This window comes from Pogona vitticeps, chromosome 12 (genome assembly GCF_051106095.1).
Source record: "Pogona vitticeps strain Pit_001003342236 chromosome 12, PviZW2.1, whole genome shotgun sequence".
NCBI lineage: Eukaryota > Metazoa > Chordata > Lepidosauria > Squamata > Agamidae > Pogona > Pogona vitticeps.
The window spans coordinates 20,810,688-20,838,034 of NC_135794.1; the positions used below are offsets into that span (position 1 = coordinate 20,810,688).

The 27,347-nt window shown below is 45.3% G+C and overlaps 1 protein-coding gene across 9 annotated transcripts in view; it reads left to right on the plus strand.

The window, feature by feature from the left end:
* AKAP13 (A-kinase anchoring protein 13) overlaps window positions 1-27,347 on the plus strand; it is a 211,561-nt gene that overhangs the window by 74,073 nt on the left and 110,141 nt on the right. For 8 of the 9 annotated variants that reach the window (XM_072981791.2, XM_072981794.2, XM_072981795.2 and 5 more), the window contains exons 4-7: window positions 6,809-6,959; window positions 17,824-18,120; window positions 22,834-23,017; window positions 25,695-25,884. In XM_072981791.2, the coding sequence (XP_072837892.2) occupies window positions 6,809-6,959; window positions 17,824-18,120; window positions 22,834-23,017; window positions 25,695-25,884 (822 nt within the window). The remainder of the gene's footprint in view (window positions 1-6,808; window positions 6,960-17,823; window positions 18,121-22,833; window positions 23,018-25,694; window positions 25,885-27,347) is intronic. The other variant, XM_078381164.1, reaches the window with a different exon arrangement.

Consider the following 27,347-nt stretch of genomic DNA (forward strand, 5'->3'; position numbering starts at 1 on the left):
GAACCATAAGGGCAACAAAACTATAACTCCCAGAATGCATTATGGCAGCTTCTTATTTTTTTTAAAAAGGTACAATCAAGTTTTCCCCCCTCTGATGTGTTTATATCCATTGTGGCAGTAAGGAGATTTACTGTAAAAGTTTTATTTTTTAAGATTGTAACTAGAGATGGGTACGAATGGCCGGCTCGGCAGTTCCACTCATAGGTAGTGCGTGGAGGAGGTGGGGCAAGTAAACTGGGGCACTTACTCTTGAGTAGGTTCCCACCAGAGGAGGTGGGGCTGGGAAGCGAGAAACATCTGTTTGGCCAGAAAAGCAGCCGACACATCTCTACAGTGGACCCTTGACTTACAGATGGCTTGACTTACAGACTTTTTGAGTTACAGACTTCTCTGGCCGCAAAATTTAGGTTTGACTTGCAGACTGAGATTTGACTTACAGACCAGAAAAAAACCAAAATGGAACAAAAACGGCCTGTTATGGGATTAATCGGTTTTCAATACACTGTAGGTCAATGGAGACTTGACTTACAGACTTTTTGACTTGAGAACCGCCTTCCAATACGGATTAAGTTCTGAAGTCAAGACCCCACTGTACTTTTAAAACAAAAATGTAGTAACACAAATGTATTCAAAAGTGGGCAAAAAATATGAGCGTATACCGAATGGGTTCCGTGTGCCGGGAGGTGCCAGTGCAGACACTGATTGAAGACATCTTTATTCCTGCAGTCCTGAAATCAGAACATGACTCTCTCTTAGAGTCTTGTCTTGTTAATTTTAACCTACAAGGAGTCCAGTAGTTGCGACCGGTGAAACGTTGCAGCCGCGGGATAAAGATGCAAAAAACATTACACTACGTTCTCTAGAAAGAATTTGATAATTTGTAATCCTATTACCTAAATCAAATTGACCAGGACCCAAATTCCTGCCCCCTGGGAAACAGTGCTTTCTCACTCATTTTTTTAAAAGCACTTAATAATACTCAGGCACTGAACTTAAAAATTAGTTACCTGCTAAGTTCCAGATGCAGAGGAAATCTGGATAGGCTTAGATATGGTTTAGAGAAATGAGCCAGTTTAAAATGGTGCTTTCCGAGCCCAGATGAAAATCTTGGTTAACACTAACTACAGTTCTTGGTTTGGACAGAAAGCGTATTTGTGGTTAGTGAAAAATGGACAGAAAAGCTTCCAATGCCTTTGTCAGCTGCAGTGGAGGAGAGACGAAGGTGAGGGATGTCATTCTTGTGTCCAACATTGAATCCAAACACAAAACCTGGCTTTTAGTCACTCATGCCATGGGCTGTTTTTCATACCCACATGTTATGGTTTTAAGCATAAATTTCGGAGGGATAGAATCAGAGTTGGAAGGGTCCTCGAAGGCCATCCAGTCCAACCCTCTGCTCCAGGCAGGAATCCCAAGCAGATCCGACAGAGGGTGGTCCAGTTTTCTCTTGAATGCCTCCAGCGTTGGAGCGTTCTCCACCTTCTGAGGTCACTGGTTCTCTTGTCGTACTGCTCTAACAGTTAAGAAGTTTATAGATAGGTCTGCTGTCTTCTTGCCTGTTGCAGGAAGAGAGACAACAAAGAGTTTGTGGCAGCCTAAAGACAATAGGATTTTACTTGGTGCGCAGGGCGTAGACTGTAGCGCACGAACGGTTCTGCCAAATGAAGCTTGATTGTCTTCAAGGGGCCACGAGGCTATTTTCTCTCGCTTGGAGCAAAACCAGCAGCGTACAGCTCAAGAAACCATAATATGCATAATGACTTTCCGTCTGGGCATCTAGAACTGTCCGTTGGTAAGCTGCGAGGCATTTTTAAACAATGGAGCTGGAATGAATAATATGCCATTTTAAAACAAAACAAAAATAATCAGGAGAGCTATGTATCTTGGTGATCTGTGGGCTCCCCTCTCCCTCCGGGTAGTGTTCAGAAAGGGCTGGAAGGAGTCTTGTAGAGTTTCTGCTTTGACATCAGGCAAGTAACCTCAGCCCCCAGCCCCCAGCCTGAGTTCCAACACAGCATTTTTCCATTCCACTTATTGCTGGAATTTTTCCCTGGGAGGCGTTTTTATCTCCAATGAGTTGCAACACAGATGAGGAATGACATAAGTCCTTTTCCTCTGCATTCTTAACCCAGGCCACTTTTCTTTTTTAAAACCAGGGACTGTCTTTAGCAGTACAAGCAGGTATCTCTGGAGCTTCCGAAAATACAACCCGATGAATACCCTCAACCTGCCCTTTCGCAAGAACAAATGCATTTTTGACATGTATATTTCTGGCCAGTTTTACAGGCTTTGCTGCCTGGAGAAATATGCACTTGTAAACGTGGAGAATTGCAAATGGAAGGGGCTGCCTTTTAAGTTCCACTTTTAAAACCTTCCTTCAAGGGGCCGTGAATATTAGCCAGTGGTTAAAAGAGTCTTGTTTTGTATGTAGAAGGTTTCAGGTTAAACCTCCAGCCTTAGGAATCTGCAGCACTTCGAAAAGTTACTTTTGTGAACTACAGTTTCTGGAACTCCCTAGTCTAAGCCAGCATGGTTAGGATTTTGATAGTTTAATTTTTTAAAATAAGTTTTTCACGCTCTGCCTTGGGTTTTGAGACCCTGCAATGTTGCTGCCGGTCAGAGAAGACAATACTGGCCTAAGTGAGACGCTTTATCTGGTACTGTATAATGTACTTGTCCTGGGGTGGGGGAAACAGCAGTTCTCTTCACCTGTTCTGTGCTGTTGGCAGCCAGGTTTCGGCACGTTTTCTGTCCTCTGTGGAGAGAGAATACAGGTGGTGGAGAGAATACACGCACAGACATACATTAGAACCCAGGAAGGGACATGACACATTGACCTCTGCCCTGTACTGTATTTATTTTGCTTATGGAAAACTTCTGGATGCATTTCATGTTCTGTGTCATTTTCACATATCTCACCAAGCAGGGCATTTTTAATAAAACCATAACAGATTCCCTCCTGGCTAACGCCTGCTTGAAAACTCCCCCCCCCCCCCGATGAAAGGTGTCCCATCTGTTTTGCAGACACCCTCTTGGACCTGTCTGGGCTATGAGTTTGGCGGCTTTAAAGACATTGAGACAAGCTGTCACCAGAGGCTTCTCTGCTTAAGGTTAATGATCCTGCGTGAGCACATGGAACGAGCATGTAATTCGCAAGTGCTGACTGCCGTTGCTTTGGCATTCTGTCCGTAATAAAAAGGCGTTGGCTTTGTGTTAAAAGCAGGACAGGACAAAAACAAAAGGAGACGTTCTGCGGATGGCTCTATACTGTTAAATAGTTGTAGATTTGGGGTAGATGGATGTTCTTGTTGAAACCCCCGGCCGTGTGTTCTGTGACGCAGTTTCCTAGTCTTGGGATAACCCCAATGCCAGGCATCCAAGCACTATTTTTAGAGCCAGTCAGAGCACAGAGGTAGAGCATCCTTCTCTTCTTCTGTTGTTGCATGCTATCAAGTTGGAACGGATTTATAGTGACCCTAACAGGGTTTTCAATATATTTAAGGAGTGGTTTTACCAGTTCCGCTCCCCCCAGTCAGTTTTCATGGCTTGATAGTGATTCGAACCCTCTTCTCCAGAGTCATAGTCTGTCATTCTATCCGCTACACTACACTTGAACACCCCATCTTTTCTTTTCTGCACCCTTGCAAAAGCCTAAGGATTCCTCTTCCTGCCATGCTAATGTTGGAATGGTGGGACGATTAGCAAGATTTGTCCATAATGCTGCGCTACACCTTGGGGACGCTTGGTGGGTACTGAGAAGGTATCCACGCCGCATTGGCTGTTGGTCGAATTCTCTGCTTGAGAGCCAATGCATTTCTCTGAACTGCAGCAAAGCATCCTACGTATTTAATCAAATTGGGGCTGCCAGAATTCCATAGGATGGGCCTATGACAATTGAAGCAGGATCAAGGGGCTTTAACTGTGTAGTATGGATATGCTTTTGCTGGTTTCTGAAGCTTACGTCATCCCCTCTTTGAGTCTTGAAGCTGCGACCTTCCTGGAGAACAAGTTTTGGCTAGCTATCAGGATCGATGAAGATTTGTTGACAGTATGATTCCCCTTCCTGAAATGAAGATGGGAGAGCCCAACTCATTTTTTACAGGCTAAAACTCACTTATAGCGCATGCTCGGAGAGAGTGTCATCCTGTTCGGAGAAGCTTCCCCTTGAGCCCCATCTGTCCTGGTGTGTTCTCTCAATTGGAAAAGACAAACGAAACACGCCAACTCAACCGGAAGCCCGCTTAGCAGCAGGCTGGTTCACAGTGCACTCCAGTTTGTGTTCCATTTAAAATAAATCCCACTGCAGAAGCTTTATTCCCTGGTGGTCTCCAAGGTCTTTGTGAGGATTCTTTCCTAGGTATTTGGGGGATTCAACTTGGGTTTTCCTCCTTACGCAAACCCTACGTCCTACTGAAGAGTCACGGTCTATTTCCCATCTGCGGGACCCTCTGTTTGGTGCACAGTAAGGCTGTGTTGGCCCTCCAACAAGTGTCCCTCACTGCCTTTAGCTTTTTTGAGTTGCAGGACAGTTACCTGTACCAAAAGGTGCGTGGGTCTTGACACTTTGCTGGAAGTGCCTTTATTCTCCCATACTTTGACACTGATGGTGCTGTAAATGAGATCCTGGTCCTTGTGCCCTGTGCTGGAAAGTCCAGGACTGGAAACTAAAGGTGACCTTGCTCTCTCTCTGTCTCTCTGTGTTTGTGTGTGTATGTGTGTGTGAAGGAAAGCGACCCATTTGCGTTGGCAGCGGGGCACCGTGCCAGGTAAACATTAGTCTGTTCAAGCTAGGTACGAAATTAAGTTATACTCTTGTTTGCAGCCTTGTGCCAGGGGTTTTGCTTTTGAACTTGGCCGATTTCTTCTCCAAACAAGAGCTTGGCAGCCCAGCGTTTCCATTTGCGAGCTGCTTCAGATGAAGGGAGTTATAATAACCACCTTGTGTGGCGGTGATCTCAAGCAGATGACATTATTTGGGTAATAATAAATGAGCAAAGGTAAACACGGTTGAATTAGCTCTTTCGGGCCCGAGAGTTGAGTGAGGTGCTGCTGAAAACAGATTGTCGTCCTAGGTTACAGGAATTCAGCTGCATTTGCTTTTCCTCTGGAGTTGTTTAAAACCACAAATCATGAATTTATATTACTAGCCGTGTTTAGCAGGTGGGTGAATGGACTTTGGGAGCCAGCCTTTATTTATTTATTTAAAAATAAACCTGCACGGATGATTTTTCATTCTCATTCCCAAGTGGAAAAAGCATTTATGTAGCATTTATGATCTCATTTATATCGCTCTCCTTTCCCCAGAGATGCGAAGCGTTCTGTGGGCTTCTCTCCGTGTTCTTCTCATGACCACCCTGGGAGAGAGAGGAAGCTGAGGGTCACCTGAAGGACGTTGTGGAATGAATAACTACTGTAGGCTGAGGCGGTTGTAGCGTTGGACTACATCTTGGGAGACCTGGTTTCAGATCTCCGCTTGGCTGTGAAAGGCACTGTGTTTCTAGAAATGTTGGATAGCTCAGTGGTCTAGAGCAGTGGTCCCCAATCTTGGCCCTCCAGATGTTCTTGGACTACAACTCCCAGAAGCTTTCATCACCACCTCTGCTGGCCAGGATTTCTGGGAGTTGAAGTCCAAGAACATCTGGAGGCCCAAGGTTGGGGACCACTGGTTTAGAGGCTGCAGAGCCAGAAGTTCAGAGTTCAGTTCCCTACTGTGCCTTCTTGACAAGGGCTAGACTTGATGATCCATAGAGTCCCTTCCATCTGTGCAGTTCTAAGATAATAATTATTGGAACTGCTGGGATAGCTCAGTGGTTGGGAGTTGGATTCCCTGCTGTGCCTCCTTGACAGAAGCTGATGATCCATAGAGTCCCTTTCAGCTCTGCAGTTCTTAAGGTGATGGTAATGATAATGAGCTTGGAACACAAACACACACAGACCTTGTAACACAAGCTGTTGTTTCTTACGACTTACGTGCACCTAAGAGTGGTCATTCTGTATATAGTAATAATGTCAAAAGCAAAGTGTTAACTTTCAGATGTTGAAGGACTTCAACTCCCAACAGCCTTAGCTAGTACAGTTGGTAGTTAGGATGGCTGGGAGCTGTGGACCATCCTGGTCTAGAAGGACAGAGTGATGACGTAGCTCTGTATCACTGGAGCAGTTCTGGCTATGCTTCCCTCATGCCCTTCATTTGACAATTAGAAGGACAGGATGAGTGGTGTAGAGCAGTGGTGTCCCAACCTTGGGTCACCCACTGGATGTTCTTGGGCTGATACTCCCAGAAGCCTTCACCACTAGATTTCTGGGCGTTGTAGTCCATGAACATCTGAGGACCCAAGGCTGAGAAACATCGCTGTAGAGGATGCAGGATTTCCAGAGTTGAAACCTCTGCACCTTTTTCTTCTGACGCGAGGGCTGTCCTCCTGGTAGCAAGAGACAGAAGTGCACTTTCTCAGCAACGATATTATAACGAACTATTCTCTTTGTTGTGTCGTGTATGTTGATGTGGCTTTCCCTGTCAAAACTCGTCTTGGTCAACTGAATACGATATTCTGTACTCCTTGTGTTTTAGGTTTATCCTTGAGGGTAGCTGCACCCTACTGAGTTTGCTCCTGTATCATGTGGGTTTCAGTTGTGTCCTTGTGTGTCCGTTCACTTTAAACGGGGTTGTTGACGGTTTCTCTGAAACCCTGAGATAATGCATCAAGATGGGGGGAAACGAAAGAGTGTTTCTGGCAGATGCACCTTCTAGATTCAATCGGAAAAACTCCTGGTTTACTTCTCTCCTTCTCTACCCCCAATCCTTTAGGGTGACTCCGTAATCACCATAGTGCTTACTGAGGATGACCAGGTGGGAGGCGATGATGTAGTGTTCTACCTCGTGTTTACTGGCTCTGCCGTTCAACACTGTACCAGCACGAGGAAACGTGATCCGTTGACACTGGAGACCATCGTGCCTGGTAAGTTTGTTAATAAAAATACGAAAAGTCCATCTTTCCCTATTTTGGGTCCATGTACAGTATCTTAACTAGGCTTGATAGGCAATCAACACGTTGGCTCACCTCTGATCTTGCCTATGATATGCTGAGCTTCTGGGGCTTAGCAGGGCTGGGTATTATGGCTTTCTTCTCCCTTCTTTGCTGAGTTGGGGTGAGGTTTATTTTTGTACTGCTTGGCTTTGGAACGCTGTTGACGGTGCCAACCTGAACATGCTGATTGTGTCTTTAGTTTGGAAGCCTAGTAGGGCCAGCTCTAGTTGGATGGGGAAGCCCCCAAGGACCTCCAGGTCAACCTAGGAAAGAAACCTCAGATAACCACTGCCATTCACTGTTTACATTGTTGGACTAGATGGTCCGACCTGGTATAAGAGAGTTTTCTCAGTTTCAAGCTTCTGGAAATGTCCTTGTTCTCAGTTTGGAGAAAGGCAGAGAATGGAAAAATCCCTTCCTCCATAGCAACTGCATCTCAGTCTAAAGATGAAGTTGGGTGCTTTCGTTTAGTCGTGTCCGACTCTTCATGACCCCATGGACCAGAGCATGCCAGGCCCTCCTATCTTCCACTGCATCCCGTAGTTATGTCAATTTCATGTTGGTCGCTTCGATGACACTATCCAACCATCTCATCCTTTGTCATCCCCTTCTCCTCTTGCCGTCACACTTTCCTAACATCAAGGTCTTTTCCAGGGAGTCTTCTCTTCTCATCAGATGGCCAAAGTACTGGAGCCTCAGCTTCAGGATCTGTCATTCCAGTGAGCACTCAGGGTTGATTTCCTTTAGAATGGATAGGTTTGTTCTCCTTGCAGTCCAGGGGACTCTCAAGAGCCTCCTCCAGCACCACAATTCAAAGGCATCAATTCTTCGGCGGTCTGCTTTCTTTATGGTCCAGCTCTCACTACCATACATCACGACAGGAAAAACCACAGCTTTGACTATTCGGACATTTGTTGGCAAGGTGATGTCTCTGCTTTTTAAGATGCTGTTGAGGTTTGTCATCGCTTTCCTCCCAAGAAGCAGGCGTCTTTTAATTTCGTTAAATCTAAAGAGCTTATTAAGTTCATCACCTTGGGTGCTTACGCGTGATCGTATTCCGGCAGTACAGAGACAGCAGCATGGGCTTCCAGTTGATTTTGTAGACTTAGAGTTGCTGTCGCTGACCTTTGAAAAAAACAAAACAACAACCCTTGTGGCTGAGTATGTCAGAGATGTCGTCCCCTCCTGCGACTCTTCTTGGCCGCTTACTGTCAGAGATGGAGAGAAGATGGACTTGAACCTCCAGGCAGATTGATGGGTAAATTGTCCTTGATGGGCAAGAGTGTAATTGGGCTGCTGAGCAGAGTCTGGAGAAACTGGGAGCTACGTTTTGATACAGAAGCAAAATCCCAAGACAAAGCACATGCCCGACAGGCATCATGTGTTAGCTGACCCTAGGGTGGTAGAAGATCCTGGAAGCCTGTGAGATATCTACCATGTCTAATGCCTTGGAACTGGTGGGCTCTCCTTATAGAGCTTGCTGCTCAGAAAGGCCGTCCTATTTTGAGTGAGTTTTGGAGGAAGAGTGAGATGAGCACGGACTGTGGATTTGAGACGACTTCTCTGCGGTGTCCCATTTCTCGATGAAATTCATTTTCTTTGGCAGCCTCGCATCGGGCAGTCCCTGAAAATTTGGACCAATTGATTTTGATGAACTTAATAAGCTCTTTGGATTTAACGAGAGAAACGGTCTTTGAAAGGGAGCGTTCTGTTCCCAAGAGCGGGAAGTGAGCATCTAAGAATAATAATATGTCCCAAGTCCAAGAAGGATCGTGGCGGCTGGCCTTTGAGCTCCACTTTGCGTCATATGTTTGCATAGGTTGTGAATGGAGAAAGCCTTAATTTGGTAAATGGAGGCTTGTGGTTTGGTGGTCACGGATAATGCTTATGCTACCATCCCGTGCCCAACTTCTAGGATTATCCCTCGTGGCCCAGCTTGCTTCTTTCCTCCCTCACAACTCCCCACCAAATAGATGTCATCAGGTGCCTGAATTGTATATTGTAGCCGTTTCCTTGGATATAATTGCAGTGACTCAGTGCCAGCGTTATTTAACTGCGACAAGATTAATAACGAGTGAGAGATGGGTTGTAACTGAGACAGGGCCCTTGTTTATACATTGGAAGACTTGGGTTACGGGGAAAAGTCCAGCACATTGATGGGGGGTGGGGGGTGGAAGAGAGAGAGAGAGAGAAGGGAAAAACTGAACAGAATGGCTTGGGGACAGAATCTTAATGAAGGAATATCGACGAGTGTAGGTACATCGTCGTTGTTGCTGTGTGTTGCTAAGTCAGAATTGACTTATAGCAACCCTAATGGGGCTTTCAAGGTAAGTGAGATATTTAAGGAGTTGCTTTACCAGTTCCACACCCGCAGTGAGTTTGCATGGGTTGAGCGGGGATTTGAACTCAGGCGTTCTGAGTCATTCTGGCCTTGGCCTCCACGTCACCCTAAGCGTTGAGCACCTCAGCCTCCATGCACAACTGAATCCTGCTGCAATCAGCCCATGTGCCTGATCGCTGCAGGCAAGCTCTTCTTCAACAGACTGTCCCAACGCACTTTTCACTGGGGTCTCCTGGGTAAACTTCTGAGGAGTCTGAGTTGTTTGGAGATCACTTTGAAAAACCTCTATTGGGTTACGGGAAAGCTTGTGACATGTCACTGGCTCCACCGCCGCCGCCGCCACTCTTTGTCAAGAGATATTTAAAACTTGGGTGGCCTAGAATGCACAGAGAACAATACAGTGGTGCCTTGCTTTACGATTGCCCAGCATTACGACGAATCCGCGATCGCAAAATGATGGTATGAATGGGGGAATTTCGCTTTGCGATGATCGGTCCCCTGCTTTGGGAACTGATTCTTCGCAAAACGATGATTTTTCAACAGCTGATCGGTGGTTTCAAAATGGCCACCGGGTAAATAAAATGGCTCCCCGCTGTGTTTAGGGATGGATTCCTCGCTATACAGGCAGTGAAAATGGCTGCCGTATGGAGGGTCTTCGCTGGACGGTGAGTTTTAAGCCCATTGGAACACACTGAAAGGTTTTCAGTGCATTTTCAATGGGCTTTTTATTTTCGCTTTACGATGTTTTCACTTAACAGCGATTTTCCTGGAACGGATTATTGCCTTTAAGCGAGGCACCACTGTATGGTGGTGCCTCCTTGGGTTGGCCTGGGAGGGGTGTCTATGGAGTGGACTGTGTGTGGACATGGTCCCAAATGGTGCATGCTCTCCACCCCCTCATTTTAGTCGTACAAATTTCCCCACGTTGGCCATGCTTAAACATTATACGAGTATAACCAGATCTTGGCACCTGATTGCTTTTTTTAAAAAATGCCCTGCTTTTGTTGCCTGTCTCTTTTCTGAAGAAAATTATTTCAAAGTAACTCATTAATGTTTCTCATTACATCAAGAGGCTTTTCTTTAGTGACTGTCTGTCTAGGAGAAGTTTTAAAACGGGATGGTTTATACTTTTGTGGCCCTTAAATCGGTTTCAGTAATGCTTTTACTTCACATTTTTAATATAATGTTTATTTAATTCTTTGTAACTATTTGAATAATTTACTGTCTTTATTTTTTAATATTTTTTTAATGATGTAAGCCCCCTTCGGTCCTTTTTTTCCGGAGAAAGGTAGGGTTAAAATATTTTGAATGAATGAATGAATGAATGAATGAATGAATGAATGAATGAATGAATGAATGAATGAATGAATGAATGAATGAATGAATGAATGAATTTAAAAGGGAGTTCTAGGTCATTTTTTAAAAAATCACTTAAGTACGGAACAAAAGCAAACACTTTGGAAAACTGAGTGAAATGACTGCTGAAAAGTAATGTTTAGCAGTAACAAGTAAGTGTCATTTGTTATACTAAGCAAAGTAATTATATTATCAGTCAGTGCAGGGGACTGGTGGGATAGGGATATTGAATAGGACATTCTGAAGTCAAGTGGAGCCTTGGCTGGGCTTGTTGGGGGTCTCTTCTTGGTTATTTAAAAAAATAAATAAAAAACAGTAACCTGTTACCCCAAAAATGACATGTTAGTGTCCTTGGTTTTCATGTGTTCCTTCAAAGTTCTTCATACAGTGGTGCCTCGCTTAACGATGTTAATTCGTTCCAGCGAAGTTGTTGTAGAGCAAAAACGTTGTGAAGCCAAAAAAAAACCATTTAAAACATCATTTTGCGATCACAATTGCGATCGCAAAAACATCGTTGTGAAGCGGATTTGTCGTAATGCGGAGTAATTGTTAAGCGGGGCACGATTGTATAACTGTGGTTAACACTAACCAGATTTGCATATTACCCAGGGTTTTAAGAAAGTTAGGAAGTCATAGTGAAAAGAGAATGGCTCCAATTTCCTGTGGAAATTACCCCGTGGTAGTATTCAACATGGCACTTCATCGTGGTAAAAAAAAAGGCAGCAGTAACTTGTGATGGGCAGGGGGTGATACAAGACGAGGGCCCATGTGATCTGCAGCCCCTTTTGATTTCAGAATCATGAGTAAGGGCATGTCATGGGTTGTGTTGGTGCTGAGAGCATAACACAAGTCTTGCTGTTTGTTGCTAACACAACAAGCCTGACAAAAAGCCAACGGCAAAGATCGTCTTCCTAACAAACTCCCCACAAAGGAATCGGCCGGTTTGTCGTTTTGTTTTTCGAGATTGGCGCTGGACCATTGCGTCCAGTTCTGCGAATATTAAAAAAGTTAATTAAAAGTTTAAAAGTCAGGTTTTCCCGTTGTTTGGCCGTTCGCAGTGCAGCCCTCCATTTACTTAAGATTTTTATTTTAGCTTGCTGTAAAGATCATGTTTTCTTCTTCTTTTATGAAACACTCTTTGTACTGCGAGGCCAGAAGAATAAACAAGTTGTGTAAGAAGTGATCACTTGAAAGTTATAGTCATGTGGGCTTCGTTTTTTAAAAAAATATGCTTATGAAATACATACTTTCTCTAAAAAAGAAAAGAGAAGGAACAAAGGGAAAGAACCAGAGCCATCCAGAGCACTCTCTGCATGTGTATTAACGTGTTGTAAACTCTTAAATAGCCCACGATGAGGCAGTATACAAACTAAAACAGACAAATCAATAAACAAATCAATCAATCAATCAATCAATCAATCAATCAATCAATCAATCAAGATAACCAATGGCTTTAAAAAAAATATTTTTCCCAAGCTCTCCTTGTGTCTTTGCCAAGCAAACCTTGAAGTCCTTTTAATTATTGAAGTCCTTTCCGTGTCCTTAAGTGCTTAGGAAAAGACCTTAACAAATTTCCTTTTTTTTTGCACCGTAGTTGTCAGAGTGGCTCAGCTAATATGGCCACAAACGATTCTGGCTGGAGGCCTCTGAGAACATTTAAGCTCTGTTGTTACAGAGGGGAAATTCAGTGAGTACAGTGGTGCCTTGCTAGACAGTTACCCCGCATTACAGGTTTTTTTTTGCTAGACATTGACTTTTTTGCGATCGCTATAGCGATTCTCAAAACAGTGATTCCTATGGGGGAATTTCGCTGGACAATGTTTGGTCCCTGCTTCGCAAACCGATTTTCGCTAGACGATGATTTTGACAGCTTCCTCCGCGCTCGCAAAACAGATGTTTTTGGGACCTAAGCTTCGCAAGACAGCGATTTAAACAGCTGATCGGCGGTTCGCAAAGCAGCTTTCCTGTGGCCGATCTTCGCTAGACAACGACGATTCTTCCCCATTGGAACGCATTAAACAGGTTTCAATGCATTCCAGTGGGAAAACGCTTTTCGCTAGACGATGATTTTGCTAAACAGCGATTTCAGTGGAACAGATTATCATCGTCTAGCGAGGCACCACTTGTATAGCTTCTGTTACCTGCAGAGGCGAGGCTAGCCTGCCTTTTTTTTTCCCAGTGAAGACTTAAAATAGCCACTGAAGCCGAATGCCCCATTGTTCCTTCCGTGAGATCTAGGGCCTCCTGATGGCAGCGTTTGGACAGGCTGGCTTCCAGTCCCGGCTGGAGAGGATATGAAGTCATGCGTTCTCGCAAGACTTCCAGCGGTGCTTGTTTAGCTACAACAGTGTTTTGTCTCCATGCAGCTTGGTGTCAGTGAAGCTGCTCCGCTGGCTACCGCTGGCTTGGAAGAGAGCCGGCCGTGATGCAAGCTGAATTGCTTGGCTGGCGAGGAGCATCACCGTGTCCTCCGTCGTGATTTCTCTCTGCCTGTCATTTGAGGCGTATCGCCTGCCCTTTGGCAAGGACAAGGCAGCGTGTCACAGTGGGTAGGACTGAGCGTAGGGGCTGACGTGTATTCCTGCACTTTCTCGGCCGTAGCGGTTAGCGCCGTTTTGTGCCCTGGGTGTTTACTTAAGACTCGGGGCCAACAAGTCTGAGCTAGCCTCGGTGGCCACCAAAATATGGTCTCCATCCCCGTCCAAACAGGAGGCTGGAACAGAATTTTTAGACGTCAAATTAAGATTCAACAGAACTTGGAAAAGTTACTTTTTTGGGACCACCTTGGTAGGGGTGAGCACCTCCACTCTTCTACAGCAGAGGAGGAGAGCCATGGAGGTTGTGTTTGTTTTGAAATGGACCATCAAGAAATAAATATGCCTTATGAAGCCGGCATGCGGCCAGGGTCTGTGTGGAGGTATCTTCCCTCTTCATGTATGATACAAGGACTGTCTGTCTCCCGAGCATGGACTCTGCTCTGGCCAAAACTGTGTCAATGGAACGTGGATAGTGGTTGACTCTCTAAGTCCCGCTTGGTTCAATGGACATACTCTAGTTGTCCATGGCTGCTGGATTTTAGCCCATGTCTCTTAGACTAGGACCACCCCCTCCAAATAAGCTTGTTATGCTCTTTACTCCTTACCTGGATAAGTCCTGCCGTTTGCACCAACTTGATTTTTTATTGTTGTGAAGTCTTAAAAGCGAGTGATGTGCTGACAAAGGTTTCCAAAGCCTGTTTTTGCAGGGCTGGAGCGATTTGGGTCTTTGTCACGCTCGTTGTGGAACAGCTCCCCTTTCTTTTGAACTAATTACCAAAGTTGAACTCTTATGCTGGATGGGGAGGGGGTGGGTGGGAACCCTTCTAGGCCTGGAATCCTTTTCGGTTGTAATGGAAGGAGGACATCAAAGCGCTTGAACGAGCCGCCCTCGAGGAACACAGTAAACTTCTTTGCTGTAGCTGATCGTACTTTGATCTAATTAAATCCAATTTGTCACCTTGTTCCCGAGCGGTAGAGTTTTCCAATGGCTTCTTAGTTCTGCACCTGCCCCCTCTTACCGTTGCTTGGTTAAAAAAAAAAAGAGGGACACTGTTTGTGCTTGTCTTCCCCTCCTCACACCCAAAACTGCTGCTTGAGCTCCCTGCCTTCCTCCATTTATATTTCAACTTGGTGGATGCCACTGCTTCTGCACCATTTTTAAAAGGGAGTTACGATGTCCTTTAGGTTTCAGGGGGCACCCACTCCCATTGAGTGTGGAGAGAGCGAGAACAGACCAAAGAAAATATTTCTGGACCCAGCGTGTGGTTAGTCTGTGGAACTCCTTGCTACAGGATGTGGCGATGGCATTTGGCCTAGATGCCTTTAAAAGGGGATTGGGCAGATTTATGGAGGAAACGTTCATCGCAGATGACAAGCCATGATGGCGAGGTATAACTTCCAGGCTTCAAAGGAAGGGACCCCCAAATGCCAGATGCAGGGGGATGGGGTATCAGGAGACAGGTCTCTAGTTGTCTTGTGTGCTCCCAGAGGTGTCTGGTGGGGGCCGCTGTGAGATACAGGAAGCTGGACTAGATGGGCCCTTGGCCTGATCCAGCACAGGGCTCTTCTTAGGTTCTTAAATATGTTAGAAAATCAACAAGATTGATTTAAGGAATGATAATAGGGATTGTGCCACTTGGCTCCCCCAGTTTTTCCTCATGAGGGAACAGTTATTTTGAGAGCCACTGCAGTTAGCGCAGTGCGATGGAGTTTTGAACTATGACTTAGGAGGCCTGGGTTCAAATCCCCATCCGGCTCACTGGGTGGTGACAGTGGCAAAGCTACTTCTTAAAACATCTCAGATACCTTGGAGATGCTGTGAGGGTCACCCTAAATCAGTAGGGACTTGATGGCCCCCTGGCAATAACGACGAGCAGAATTAATTGACAGCTTCCTAGCCTGTTACAATGACACGGACCCGAAATTGCCGTTTTAGTTTCCTCCTGAGCTGCGAGCAACGGCACTTCCCCGTACGAGCGGCTGGAAAACAGTGGACTTTCTCTCGTCTACCGTGGTGCAGGGAGTCTTTCTAATTTTTCAAGCCTGTTTTTGAAGAGAGAGGCTGGGGCTGTGGGGGATTCTTTGGCTCCTTTATGTAATTAAAAACAAAAAGAAGAAGGGCTGAATCACACAGTCGGAGACTGAGGTAATGGGCAGAGCTGCTTTTCCAGTAATTAGTGAACGGTCTTTGCTGTTCTGGCACAAGCAGCTTTGACGTCAGCACAGCGACGGGGCCCCAAGAAAGAGTGGAAGGGAACTCGAACCTTGAAGAGCCTCGTGGCACAGTGGTTAAAACGCCGTACTGCAGCTAAAACTGTGCTCACGACCTGGGGTTCAAATCCCAGGTAGCCGGCTCAAGGTTGACTCAGCCTTCCATCCTTCCGAGGTCGGTAAAATGAGTACCCAGCTTGCTGGGGGGGGGGCAATGTGTAGCCTGTATAATTAAAAATTGTAAACCGCCCGGAGAGTGCTTGTAGCGCTATGGGGCGGTATATAAGTCCAATAAATAAATAAATAAAATAAATAAACCTCATTATTACGGGGGCTGGCCTGCCAATGACAGAACAATGGCCAGGTTAAAAAGGTGGAACTTCAGGGTTTTGTGTGGTTTTTTTTTAACTGGTGCTGAGGGAGTTTGACTTCACTCGTCCTGGATCCCCACAGCGTCTGCTCTGCTCGGACTGTTAAATCACAGACGTGTTCAAGTTTAGGGTGTGGAAAGTGACTTCAGTTTGGCAGCCGACTGTGTTTCCGTGTGCGTTTATAATATGACTGTCCGTCTATGACTGAGATGGATGGACAGACAGAGATTTAAAGGGCTACGGAGGTATAAGTCTGTTTCTTCCTCCCCCCCCCAAAAATACTCAGTGACCTGCAAATGTTGGATGTCTTCAGCGATCATCCAAAATTTATAGTTTGCAAACACGCCCTCCCACACCCAGCTTGAGCAGAGCAGAATCTCATCGTTGCTTAATGTCATGGGGGACGTCGCAGAAGACTTGGGATTTCCGTTTCCCTTATCCCAAAGCCTTACGTAGTAACGGAAGTGAGTGGATAAAGACGTGGATTTCTCCCCTGAGGTTTTGTTGGGCTTCAGAAGCACCTGGGAAGCCCTAGAAAATTAGTCGCACCTTATCAACAGGAAGGTTCTGTCTTTTTCTCACAGAAAATGGAGAAAACTGCCCAATCATCTAACCAATCCAGTCTGTACTGGGACATATTTTTCTTATTTCCTGCCATCTGATTAAAAAAAACAAAACACAAGTGACCCTGTGGTTTGAATTTGGGACATTTTATAGGCGAAAGAGTATGCCGCTACAAGTCCAATGTTCAAGGACTTGTCACTAGTAAGCAAGTAAATGTGCAGGTCCCTGAGATTGCTCTTAGACCACATTTTACCACCAGAAATTTCTGTTTTCTTGGCAACCGTGTTGTCATGATCTTTATGCACACCGAGGGCACATCTGAGGCCGTTGTGTAGTCCTGTTTACTTTCAGAAAATTGAAGGACAGAAACATCGGGGTTGCAGGAGAAATATTGGTGATTTAAACAGAATCCTGTGATTTCAAAGTGCAGAGATGAGATCCCTTTTGCAATGATCGGAACTGGTGCATTGTTTTCTTGTGCAAGTCTATGATTTGGTTTAGCCTGACCTCAAGTGAGATGCTCAATGACTGATGTAGAAGCGCAGGCGCAGATGTGCCCCTTGTGTGCATGGCTTGACACATGCAGAGGTTAGCTTCATGGAAAGCGAGTCGGGTTTGCTCTTAGTATGTGCGAAAAGGAGCTTTCCCAGATTAATGGTGCCGCAGAATTTCAGTGTTTCCACAGAAAAGGGCATTCTGCAGTTATCAGAAGTCTGGGGAGCCACATAACTGACTAGAAGCGATTTATGATTCATTTGTACATGGGTGAAGTTGCAGAAGTTGACATCTGTGTTCCATGTATGTGTCTGGCACACATTTGGGTACATGACCAGGAAAGCAACCAGCACCTTATTAATTAGAGGCCACAGCAACCTATGCATATGCAAATTGCCATTTTACCAGCATTTTTTTCTGGAAGCAGGGCTGGTGCTTAGATCTCACATGGCTTCCCTTTCTAGGCTGCCTACGTACGTTCTGATGGAGCACTTTCTAACACATGCTCCAAAGGTTAATATCATTAAAAGTAAAATGTCATGCCCATTTTCTACAATGTAAGAGTTTGAGGTAGCTCTGAAGTCTTCTACTCTGCCTCTGCTGAATGGAAATCAAGAAAGTACTTAGGAAGCCATGGATGCAGTTCGTAAATGACATTTATGTATAATAGAGAGGTGGTCCCTAACCTTGGGCCTCCAGATGTTCTTGGACTTCAACTCCCAGAAATCCTGGCCAGCAGAGGTGGTGGTGAAGGCTTCTGGGAGTCGTAGTCCAAGAACATCAGGAGATCCAAGGTTGGCAACCACTGTAATAGATGCTGTATCAGTGACATGAAGGTGGTTTTAGGCATAGATGCAAGAGATGTAAAAAATATTGAATTGCGGCAGTCCTTCAGCTGTGTTTGTTTCTATGTTTCTCAGGCCACGACTGCTGTGAGACAGTGAAAGTCGCTCTCTGCGCTTCCAAGCAAGACCAGCCTGTTCTAGTGGTGGCCAAAGACACTTTCCAGTTTGTGCAGGATGAGGCTTACGATGCGGCCCAGTTCCTGGCCACCTGTGCGGGCAACCAGCAGGCCCTCAACTTCACAAGGTTCTTGGACCGCTCCCGGCCACCTGCGGAGGATGTGAACTACCTGGATGAGAAAGTGACCCTGGCGTTTCGTCACCTTAAGTTGCCAGACGAGTGGAACGTCCTGGGAACAGATGACGCTCTGAACGGTAAGCTCCCGAGGCAGCCTTTCCCTGTGAGCTGAAAGATTTTGAGTTGACAGCCATAAAACGGGCCATTGTAGCTTTAATTACTTGTGCATGTTGCCTTTTTTTTTTCATTGTATTTCCATCCTAGCTTTGAAGGCAACGTAAATCTGCAGTGCTGCACAAAGTAAACAAGACCTAGTATAAAAAAAAGACCCTATTGATATTCTTAACAATACTTTTTGTGACTACTTGAAGCAGTTTGTGCAATAATGGAACCTGAAGACGTCCTGGCAGCAGGCTGACAAAACTGAAAGTATATCTCATAGAAAGGCTCGCAATGTCACCCAAGCGGGAGCTGCAGGCTGAAACATAACGAATTTGTAAATCCAGTTCATTGATAGTTTGTGATGTTTTTGTGTATGACAATAAAGGCTCTGATTGACTGACATAAAATGAAAACATTGGTAAAGGTTGAGAAAAAAGGGAAAGGCAAGCGTGTGTCCTCAAAGTTACGTAGTCATGTTTACGATGTAGGCTGTTGTATTTACTATTTTTCCAGAGAGGGAAAAACCAGACATCCATTGAACCAGGGTCTTCTTTATCTGGAGTCTGCATTAGGCAATTTAAATATTTTTACACAACACTGGCTTGTTTTCTTTCAATCATCATTACTGCCTTGCTGATGGTCTCCACTCTTCTTCAATCTTTTGAATTTTGTATTTTAACTTCTATCTTTGGTCCCACAGCATTTAGAGTCGAAATGGGGTGGGGGTGGGAAGGAAAGCCCTTCCCGAAATCAAATTTAGAATCACCACAGGTAAACAAGTAGTTTTCATGGAAGGCATACAGTGGTGCCTCGCTTTACGATTGCCCCACATTACGATGATCTTTTTGTGATAGCAGTTTCAAAATGGCCACCGGGTAAATAAAATGGCTCCCCGCTGTTTTCTGGGACAGATTCCTCACTGCACAGGCACCGAAAATAGCCGCCCTGTAGAGGATCCTCGCTACACGGTGAGTTTCCAGCCCATTGGAACACATTGAAGGGGTTTCGATGCATTTCAATGGGCTTTTTATTTTCGCATTACGACATTTTCATTCTACAGCGATTTCGCTGGAACGAATTAACGTCGTAATGCGAGGCACCACCGTATTACGTTTGGGGAAGTTTGGAAGCCATGCTTTCTGAAATAAGAAATAACAACAAACCACATAGCGATGTAAGGAGAAACAATCACAGTTTTCTTTTTAATTTTTCTGGGTCTCTGTTAAAGAGGATCAAACGACGTTGAGCTGTCTCTGTTTTGATAGTATTGGATTTTGCTGTTGCTGTTTCAGATTTAAATGCCTATTAACCTCCCATCAATAGAACAGTAGAAGAATCATGTGGACTATATAAGGAAGGTCTCTGAGCTGCATCTATCCACTGGGCTAAGTGCAAGGCCCTTGATATAAAGGCGTACTATAACTAGTTTTTCCTCTGGCTGCCACTCACTGTTCAGTGTTTAGTAACCATCATTTGTTCTTTCTGTAAACAGGGAAAAACGGGAAAGTGGTAGCAGATGAACTAGTATTTGTTTCTTTGTGGTCAGAATGTTGTTTGCGTGCAGTGGGTTTTGTAGAAACCGTAGTTCCTCTTCTGTGCATTGCATTACATTACATGGTTGCTTTATCTAACCAAGCACCGCTTGTCTTTCCCACCCCTTGCTGTGTGGCTTCATGGCTTCTTATTCCTTTGACTTCCATGAAAGTCCACGTGGACTCATCTGCTTGATGGTTCCTGCCTTGGGTCCCCAGATGTTCTTGGACTACAACTTCCAGCACTCCTGGCCCTGCACAGCTAGTGCTGAAGGCTTCTGGGAGTCTTAGTCCAAGAACATCTGGGGACCCTAAGCTTTGCAAAGGATCTCGGGGGTGGGGGATGCTAGGGAGCAGCTGATCAGTTTAGAGAGGCCACTAACTGGCCAAGCCTTGTTAGGCTCTACTATTGTGGGCTGAAAGTGAGCCACAGGAAAGCACCACACTGCTATGATTGTTTCAGGGGATCACTGGGAAAAGCTGGGAAGATGTCTTTTAGAAAAGCTGGTCCGTACTTCTCACTGAAAAAATGCTTCGTCAACATGAATCATCGTCAGCCTGTTCATAACTTCAGGGGTTTTTTTTGGACACAGGTTCAAAGCATATCCTGCCTGGAGTTCTTCTCATGTGTTCTCTTAATTCACCTTTCCTTGGGCTATTGGAGGAAGAGGAGTTCTGTCCATCGAACAACGAGGTTCGCCCTTGTCCAGTTGATGTGCTTCTCCATCTAGCCCTGAAAAGTGTGTTCTCCACCTTTCTGTTGAACTTGAAGGGCAGGCTTGGAATGAGTTCTGGACCAGATCTGGACCCATTTTGGCAAGTCCGGAGGGTTTTGGACCACTTCTCAGTGTCAGGGTTATGAGTAGAGATGCAAAATTTCCAAAAATTTCCATTTTTCCAAAAAACAAAAACAAAAACCCACCTCCCACTTTTTTCCTGTTTTCTTCCAGAAAAAAAATGGAAATGTTCAGAAATTTTACATCTCTAGTTACAAGCCATAAGCTGGAAGAGTTCTGTAAGGTCTGTTGCTATGGCAGTAAGATGGAGGAAAGGCAGCTTGGTGGTCTATGGGGTCTTGGAGTACAGCTGGAGCTCAGCAACCATGGTAAAGGGTCATAGGAGTTGTAGTCCAGAAGACCTGGAGGTCACCAAGTTGCCTATTTCTGCAAGGAAAAATGTGCTAAAAGGTCACTGTAGATGGGCAGATAAAGAAAAAAATTGAGGTATACGAGATAACTTGAATAACTTTTAGTATTTCAACTCGGAGATGATGGATGTGGCGTGAAAAACGGTGCCTTGGTCAAATGGGGGAAACCCACGCTTGCGCTTAGACGGAGCTCAAATGTATTGGGACAGTCTTAGTAATTATATGTCAGCTTCCATGAGAAAATGTTGGTGGTTTCCTGTGGCTCCCTTTCAGTCCACAACAGCATGGGAAAATGAAGAAAAAAGGCCAGGGTTAGGTTGGAACCAGCTGGAAAAGAGCCGCTGAGAGGATCTATTCTGGTTCCCGAGCATTAAGAAGGATTTCAGAAGTTAATCCCCCCAGTTAAATGTCACCCGGAAGAGGATTTTATGCCTTGCAGATTTCTTGCAACCTTGTGTGCTGAAAAGCACACGTACGTGGTTTGGCCTGTAATTTGGGCGCCCGAAGGAAACCCAAGAGAGCTGCTGATAAAGCAAGAAGGAGGTAGCATGCGGACAGGGCAAGAGTTGAACTGTGTATCGGTGGTTCTGAAGGAAAAGCCTGTTTCCTAGCAGGGATGGCAGCAGCGTTTTAAATGGCTGAGAGGCACAAAGAAGATGCTCAGCTGAATCAGAGAATTGTTGGATCATAGAAATGTTGAGTTGGAAGGGATCCAGAAGGTCATCTATTCTGACCCTTGGCAGTGCGAGAATCCTCAGCTAAAGCCCCCCCCGGGGGGGCTGTTTAAGCTTCTCTTTGATAGCTGGGTGTGTGTGTGTGTGTGTGTGTGTGTGTGTGTGTGTGTCCATCTACTCAACTGAAGCCTTCAACTCCTGGGCATTTGTTTCAGGCGTTCTGCCATGGATAAATGCCGTGCCCATTCCCGTTCCCGCCTTCCCTACTCTCATGCACAACAGTTCCACCGCTGTCTTTTAATTAATATTGTTTGTGAACAAGACCACTTGTGTCTTTGAACCATTCCAGGTGAGTTTTGACATCCACTTTTAAAGCCCATCGAGCATCTATTCCTTGCTCAGCTGTTGTCAGGCCATAGTTTCTTGCCGGGCTTGAATCCAGCAATGTTAGCTGTGCCCGAATCCAGGAAACTTTCTGCTACTTTAGTGCAGGTTCCTTTTGAAAGGATCCAAGCTGCTCAGCAACCACAATGCTACCTGTATAAACTGCCACAACTTGTATTTTGACTATGTGCACGTGGTCTTTTGCAAAACAGAGGAAAATGTGCAGATAATATGCAAAATGTAGGTACGCTGATATATTCTTGATGTGGACTGGAAAAGATTTTGTTTATGACCCCTGAGCTATTTGCTAAGGGTTCGATTTTAGTGTCCAAGTTAAGCCAGCTTTTTTCTTAAGGTGGAAGGAAAACTTTCTAGCTCTCGTTTGCCTTGAGGGAACAGGGCCATCCTCAGTGCCAGTTATATGCAGATATGCTCCTGAGAAATTGGATCAGGTCCAATGTCTGGTGTTCTGTTACCAAAGGGGATCAATTCCTTCACAAGTTAGCATTGATGTTGTGGAATCAGAGGTCATGTGTGGAAGTAACCAGGTGGTGGGGCTTACACACACGAGAAGCTACTTAATGAACCATTAGGAACTACTGTACTTAAGGAACAGAGATGCTGACAGAATTTGCCAAACAAATGCTCAAGACAGTGCTGTTTGAATAAGCTTTTCAGAGCGTTCTCTCTTGAATCAGGACATATTTAAGTTACTGGTTGCCCCATCTTTTCAGTTTTCAGTTTGTATTGGACAAGATTTTGATTCTTTTCTCTCTTACTCTTGCTTTCCATCACATCCCAGTTGATTTTTGCTCCGGGTGTATATCTCCTCCTAGCTGTTCGAGCACACGCAGATGGCCTTGATGGCTTCTTGAGGTGGTGGTCATCTTAAGCAGGAAGCAAAACACTTTGGATCTCTCTGTTATTCTTTCTTTCTTTCTTTCTTTCCAGAGAATGTTCCTCGGGAGACGTTGATGCATTTTGCAGTCCGGCTGGGACTCCTTCGACTTACCTGGTTCCTGTTGCATAAACCTGGTGGAAGAGGAGCCCTCTGTGTCACCAACAGTGAAGGAGCTACCCCCATAAGCTTGGCCTCGGAGAGAGGCCATCAGAAGCTCCATCAGCTGCTGACAGAGTAAGGCGGACTCTCTTGAGCACTGCGGAGACTTCCTTTGCTTGTGATAATTTATTTCCCACTTTCTAAGGCAGTGTGGGGGCTAAAAATCTAGTCCCAAGTTGCTACTAGAGTAGGCCCACGGAAGAAGGGGAAGCCTCCCACATACCCCAGCATCCTCCCTGGCTGCCATGCGCCATGAGAAAAGGGCCGGATGCTGCTGCATTGCCAACAACGGGGGCCTCAACAAGTCCAAGACCCATGTTTCTTGGAGATGAATTAGCAACGCAGCATTTATTAAACAAATAGTCAATAAACAAATATCCATCCATCCATCCATCCATCCATCCATCCATCCATCCATCCATCCATCCATCCATCCATCCATCCATCCATCCATCCATCCATCCATCCATCCATCCATCCATCCATCCATCCATCCATCCATCCATCCATCCATTAAAAAAATCCATGGATAACCAAAATTATGCTGCTCAGATCTGTGCAGTTCAAGGGAGAAGTGTAAAGGCAAAGGGCCACTCCAGGAGCATCTATTTTCTCCATGGGAAATGGAGATTGGGAGATCAGAGAGTCTGGAGGACCTGCTGCCTGTGAGTTTCATTTTGCCCCGTTCAGTGTACCCTTTGATCCATGGCAATCTCCCAGGTATTTTATGATGCCGAACAAGTTTTCAGTGCCCCCTGGTTAGGAAGTATAGTGGAAGACCGGCTTGGTGTGGAGATGATCCTGGGTTCTCTCCCTGAGACTGCTCAGCAAGAGGTGGGAGAGACCCCCTGCCTGATACCATCGGGGGTACTCAAAGCTGTGCTAAACAGACTGATGGTCTGTATGAGGCACCTTATTCCTTCTTTCCCCCTCTTACCTCTACCTCCCTTCTTTCCACATGTAAGTCGATCTATCAAGCACCACTTTCCTAAGCGGCTTTCAGCTTTTAAAATCTAAGCACCCTTAATCTCTTTGCAAGTAATTATGGTAGTGTGGAGGGAATATTAAGGCAGCTTTACCCAAAACTGATATTCTGTAGATGTACTGGATTACAACTCCCATCATCTTCAACTACCATGGCCATCAGGTACAAATTTGGGGAGTGCTAAAAGGAAGACCTACAAAAATAATCTCTACTCATTGAACTCCTTCCTTCCTTCCTTCCTTCCCATCAATTTGAGAAGAGTATATTTAAATCTTGTGGGCTCCACCTTCAGGTTTGGCATTGTTTACTTGGTAGAAACATTCACTCTGAAAGCTCGCATGTTTCGCTCATTTCCATCCATCACTCACTCAGCACTTGCGGAGGTGCGGCCAGATGAGCTGGCATGTAGCGCCTACCAGCTTGTTTTGGTTGCGACATTATAAATTGGCCATGGGCAGGACAACACAGTTCTACTTTTCAGAGCCGGAGCACCACCGCCGTGTTCGGTCTGACCCAGATCCGGTGAACAAAAGGGAAAAATCCTTTGCCCGTTATTATAATAGCCATGGTCCATTAGCAGAATGGATTCTGTGGGGCTTGCTCATCTGTGATCCTGGGCCAGGTCTGAACGTTATGCATCCAGGAAGAACCAAAGTGGTACAGGGTTTATCCTGGAAGAAGAAATCAGGATGTATATCTAGTGAGATGTGTAGCATTTGCTTCCAATCAGCCATCTCTCATGACCATCAAGATTTTAGAGAAGAAGGAGGAGAAGGTATAAGCCCCTGCCAGGGCCCATATCTGACCTCCAACTCTTTTTGATGGCCTCCAGCTTTTCCACAGTACCTCCTTTTTCTGCACATGTAAGACAAATTGCAGCTTCTGGAGCCTGCCAAGAGTGGGTGGTTCATGTTTTAAATATATCATTCCCCCCCAACACACGGTTTGACATCCCAAAGGACTCATTTTCAGAAAAAAAGGGGAAGCTTTGATTTCCGCATGAATTTGTCTGGTGCTTTTACGGTCCTGGGCCAGGAAATTTGCCCCAAGATCTGCTAGTGTGGTTCATTCTTGTTTTAGGGACAAGAGTGAAGCTGCATGGTTAGTTCTCCCCCCCCCAAAACAGATGTCACCTGCTGGTAGGTTCAGTTTCTTACCTTGCCTTTTTAATGTAGTCATCCAGTGTCAAGAAAGTACTGGAGTTGAGTGATCCTATGGCCTTGCCCAGCAAGGAAGAAGTGAAAAAGAGAGCTATTTATTTGGGGTCCACTGGGTTGACATTGTGGAGGTGCTCAAAGTGCTGAGAACGCCACCGCATTCATTTTTAAAGGAAGGGATATTTGGTTGAGGAATTTAGCATCCAGCTAGCCTCTCATTTTACTTGCTTTTCTTAAAACAGTTGGGATTCTGAAACTCATAGGACTTCTGCTGATCATAAAGACGTCTTTTAGTAGGTCCCGATCCATCGTTTTGCTCCCTTTCTGCCGTTGATTATTTTTGCAGAATAAGCAGTCCTGTCTTCACGCAGGGTGCCTTTTCATGGGGCTCAACACGGATTGGAAATGTACGCTTCCATTGCCTGGTTAGCAACGTGCCTCTGGTCGCCTAGACTTCCTCAGGATGGTGCCATTCCAATGTCATCAGCTAACCCTCTTCTTGGAGATGATGGGAGCCGTAGTCCTTTGCAGCCATTGAGCATAAGAATGTGGAAGGCTGTGGAGCATTCTGAAGGCTTTGTTGTTGTTTTTTTTTTTTTTGTAATTTCAGAGAAGAAGCAGGTGAACCGGAGTCCTGGAGCACGTTGTCACATACGGTTTACTCTGGAGAATATTGTATCAAATACCATCAGAGACAGAACATTTATACTCTGACAGCTGAAAGAAAGAAAGAAATGACATCCAATATGGAGAAGGCCATCGTCTGCCTCCAGACATACCTGCGGAGCCATCCACGTACGGTGAGGAAAAAAGAGTTGTGACATCCTGGCAACACCATATTTTGAGTGTGTTTCTGTTCGGACAACCCCGCTCACCCAATGCTCGGTTTTGGAAGGCTGCGCTCGCTTCTGTGCCTTTCAAACCCAAAAATATGTTTCGTTATTATTATTATTTTCCCTGAACCATGGCCTCTAAGGAGAGTTACAGAAAAAAAAAAGGATTGTGTAATGGAGCAGAGTGTCGGGAGCTGCCAAAACATAGGTGAAATTGCCCCCCTGTATTGCTTAGAAACAGATTTGCGGCAGAGAACAAATTTTTTTAAAATTTAAAAATGTAGGCTTGCGAAGTGGGATTCCGAAACTATTGCAGATTTTCTGCAGATCATAAAGACATCCCTCCGTAATCGTGAAGAGAGAGAAAGAGTGTCACACATTTAGGCTTCTAGGAACCATCCACAGGTCAGTTTTTCCATCAGAGCCAGTCTCCATATTCCATTTTGAAACCTTTGCAAGGATGAGTCCTGAGCGTCCTTCCAGTGTCGGACAATTTCATTACGGGCTCCTCCTCATATAATCGCAATTAGTGATTTATTCACAGTGTTTTCATTCCCCTCCCGTAAACAATGAAAAAGGTAGCCAAGTTTCATTTGAGATTATTGTTTTTCTTTTGTTATACTTTCCAACCACTTAATTACCTCAGAAAAGAACATTTCCACTCTTGGGCATGTTAAGCACATAAAGCTCCTTTATTCCTACACTTCCTCCAACACAAGCCTGATATTCAGGAGCCACCGAGAGTCTACATGGTGCATTTCGCTCACCTGAGCTTTACAACAAAGGAGGATATCATTGAATGCTCCGGGGGGGGGGGGGAGCACAGGTCCTGTCCCCTCACAACCCCAACATTTCCCCTAGGTTGTTGTGTTTCTTTTTACACCTCAGAAGACCATCACACTCTCTTGATGGTACAGGGGGTTACACTTACCATGTCTTTGGCCCCCTGGCCTGTTTTACACCAGTGGATAACTGGGAGGAAGGTTGCAAGCAGGGATGCGACTAGCTCTCTCTCTCTCTCCCCGAGAGCCAAATGTTGGGCTTGATTTATGAGCACAGATAGGTAGGCTTGCCATAGAGTAGAACATGTGGGGCTGGTTTGCAGTCCAAATCAGATAACCTTCAGGAATTGGAGGACTGAGGAGAGGGAAGGCAGATGACACTCTGCGCAACCTCAGGAGCTCTTGAGCATAAGCCCTCTGGCTCCAGATGTTGAGAGGGCCCATCGATGCATTTCAAGCAGATGCTGAGTGAAGGGCTTTGAAGAGGAGAGCTTGGAACAGTAATTTTTATGGACATCCGTACCTGTAAGACCCCAGTGAGCATGGCCATTGGTCACGTTGACTGGGGCATTATGGAAGTCTCTTCCCCCACCCACCCAAAAGAAGAGCAACTTTGCAAAGTTCTAACATGTTACTGAATGTTTTATG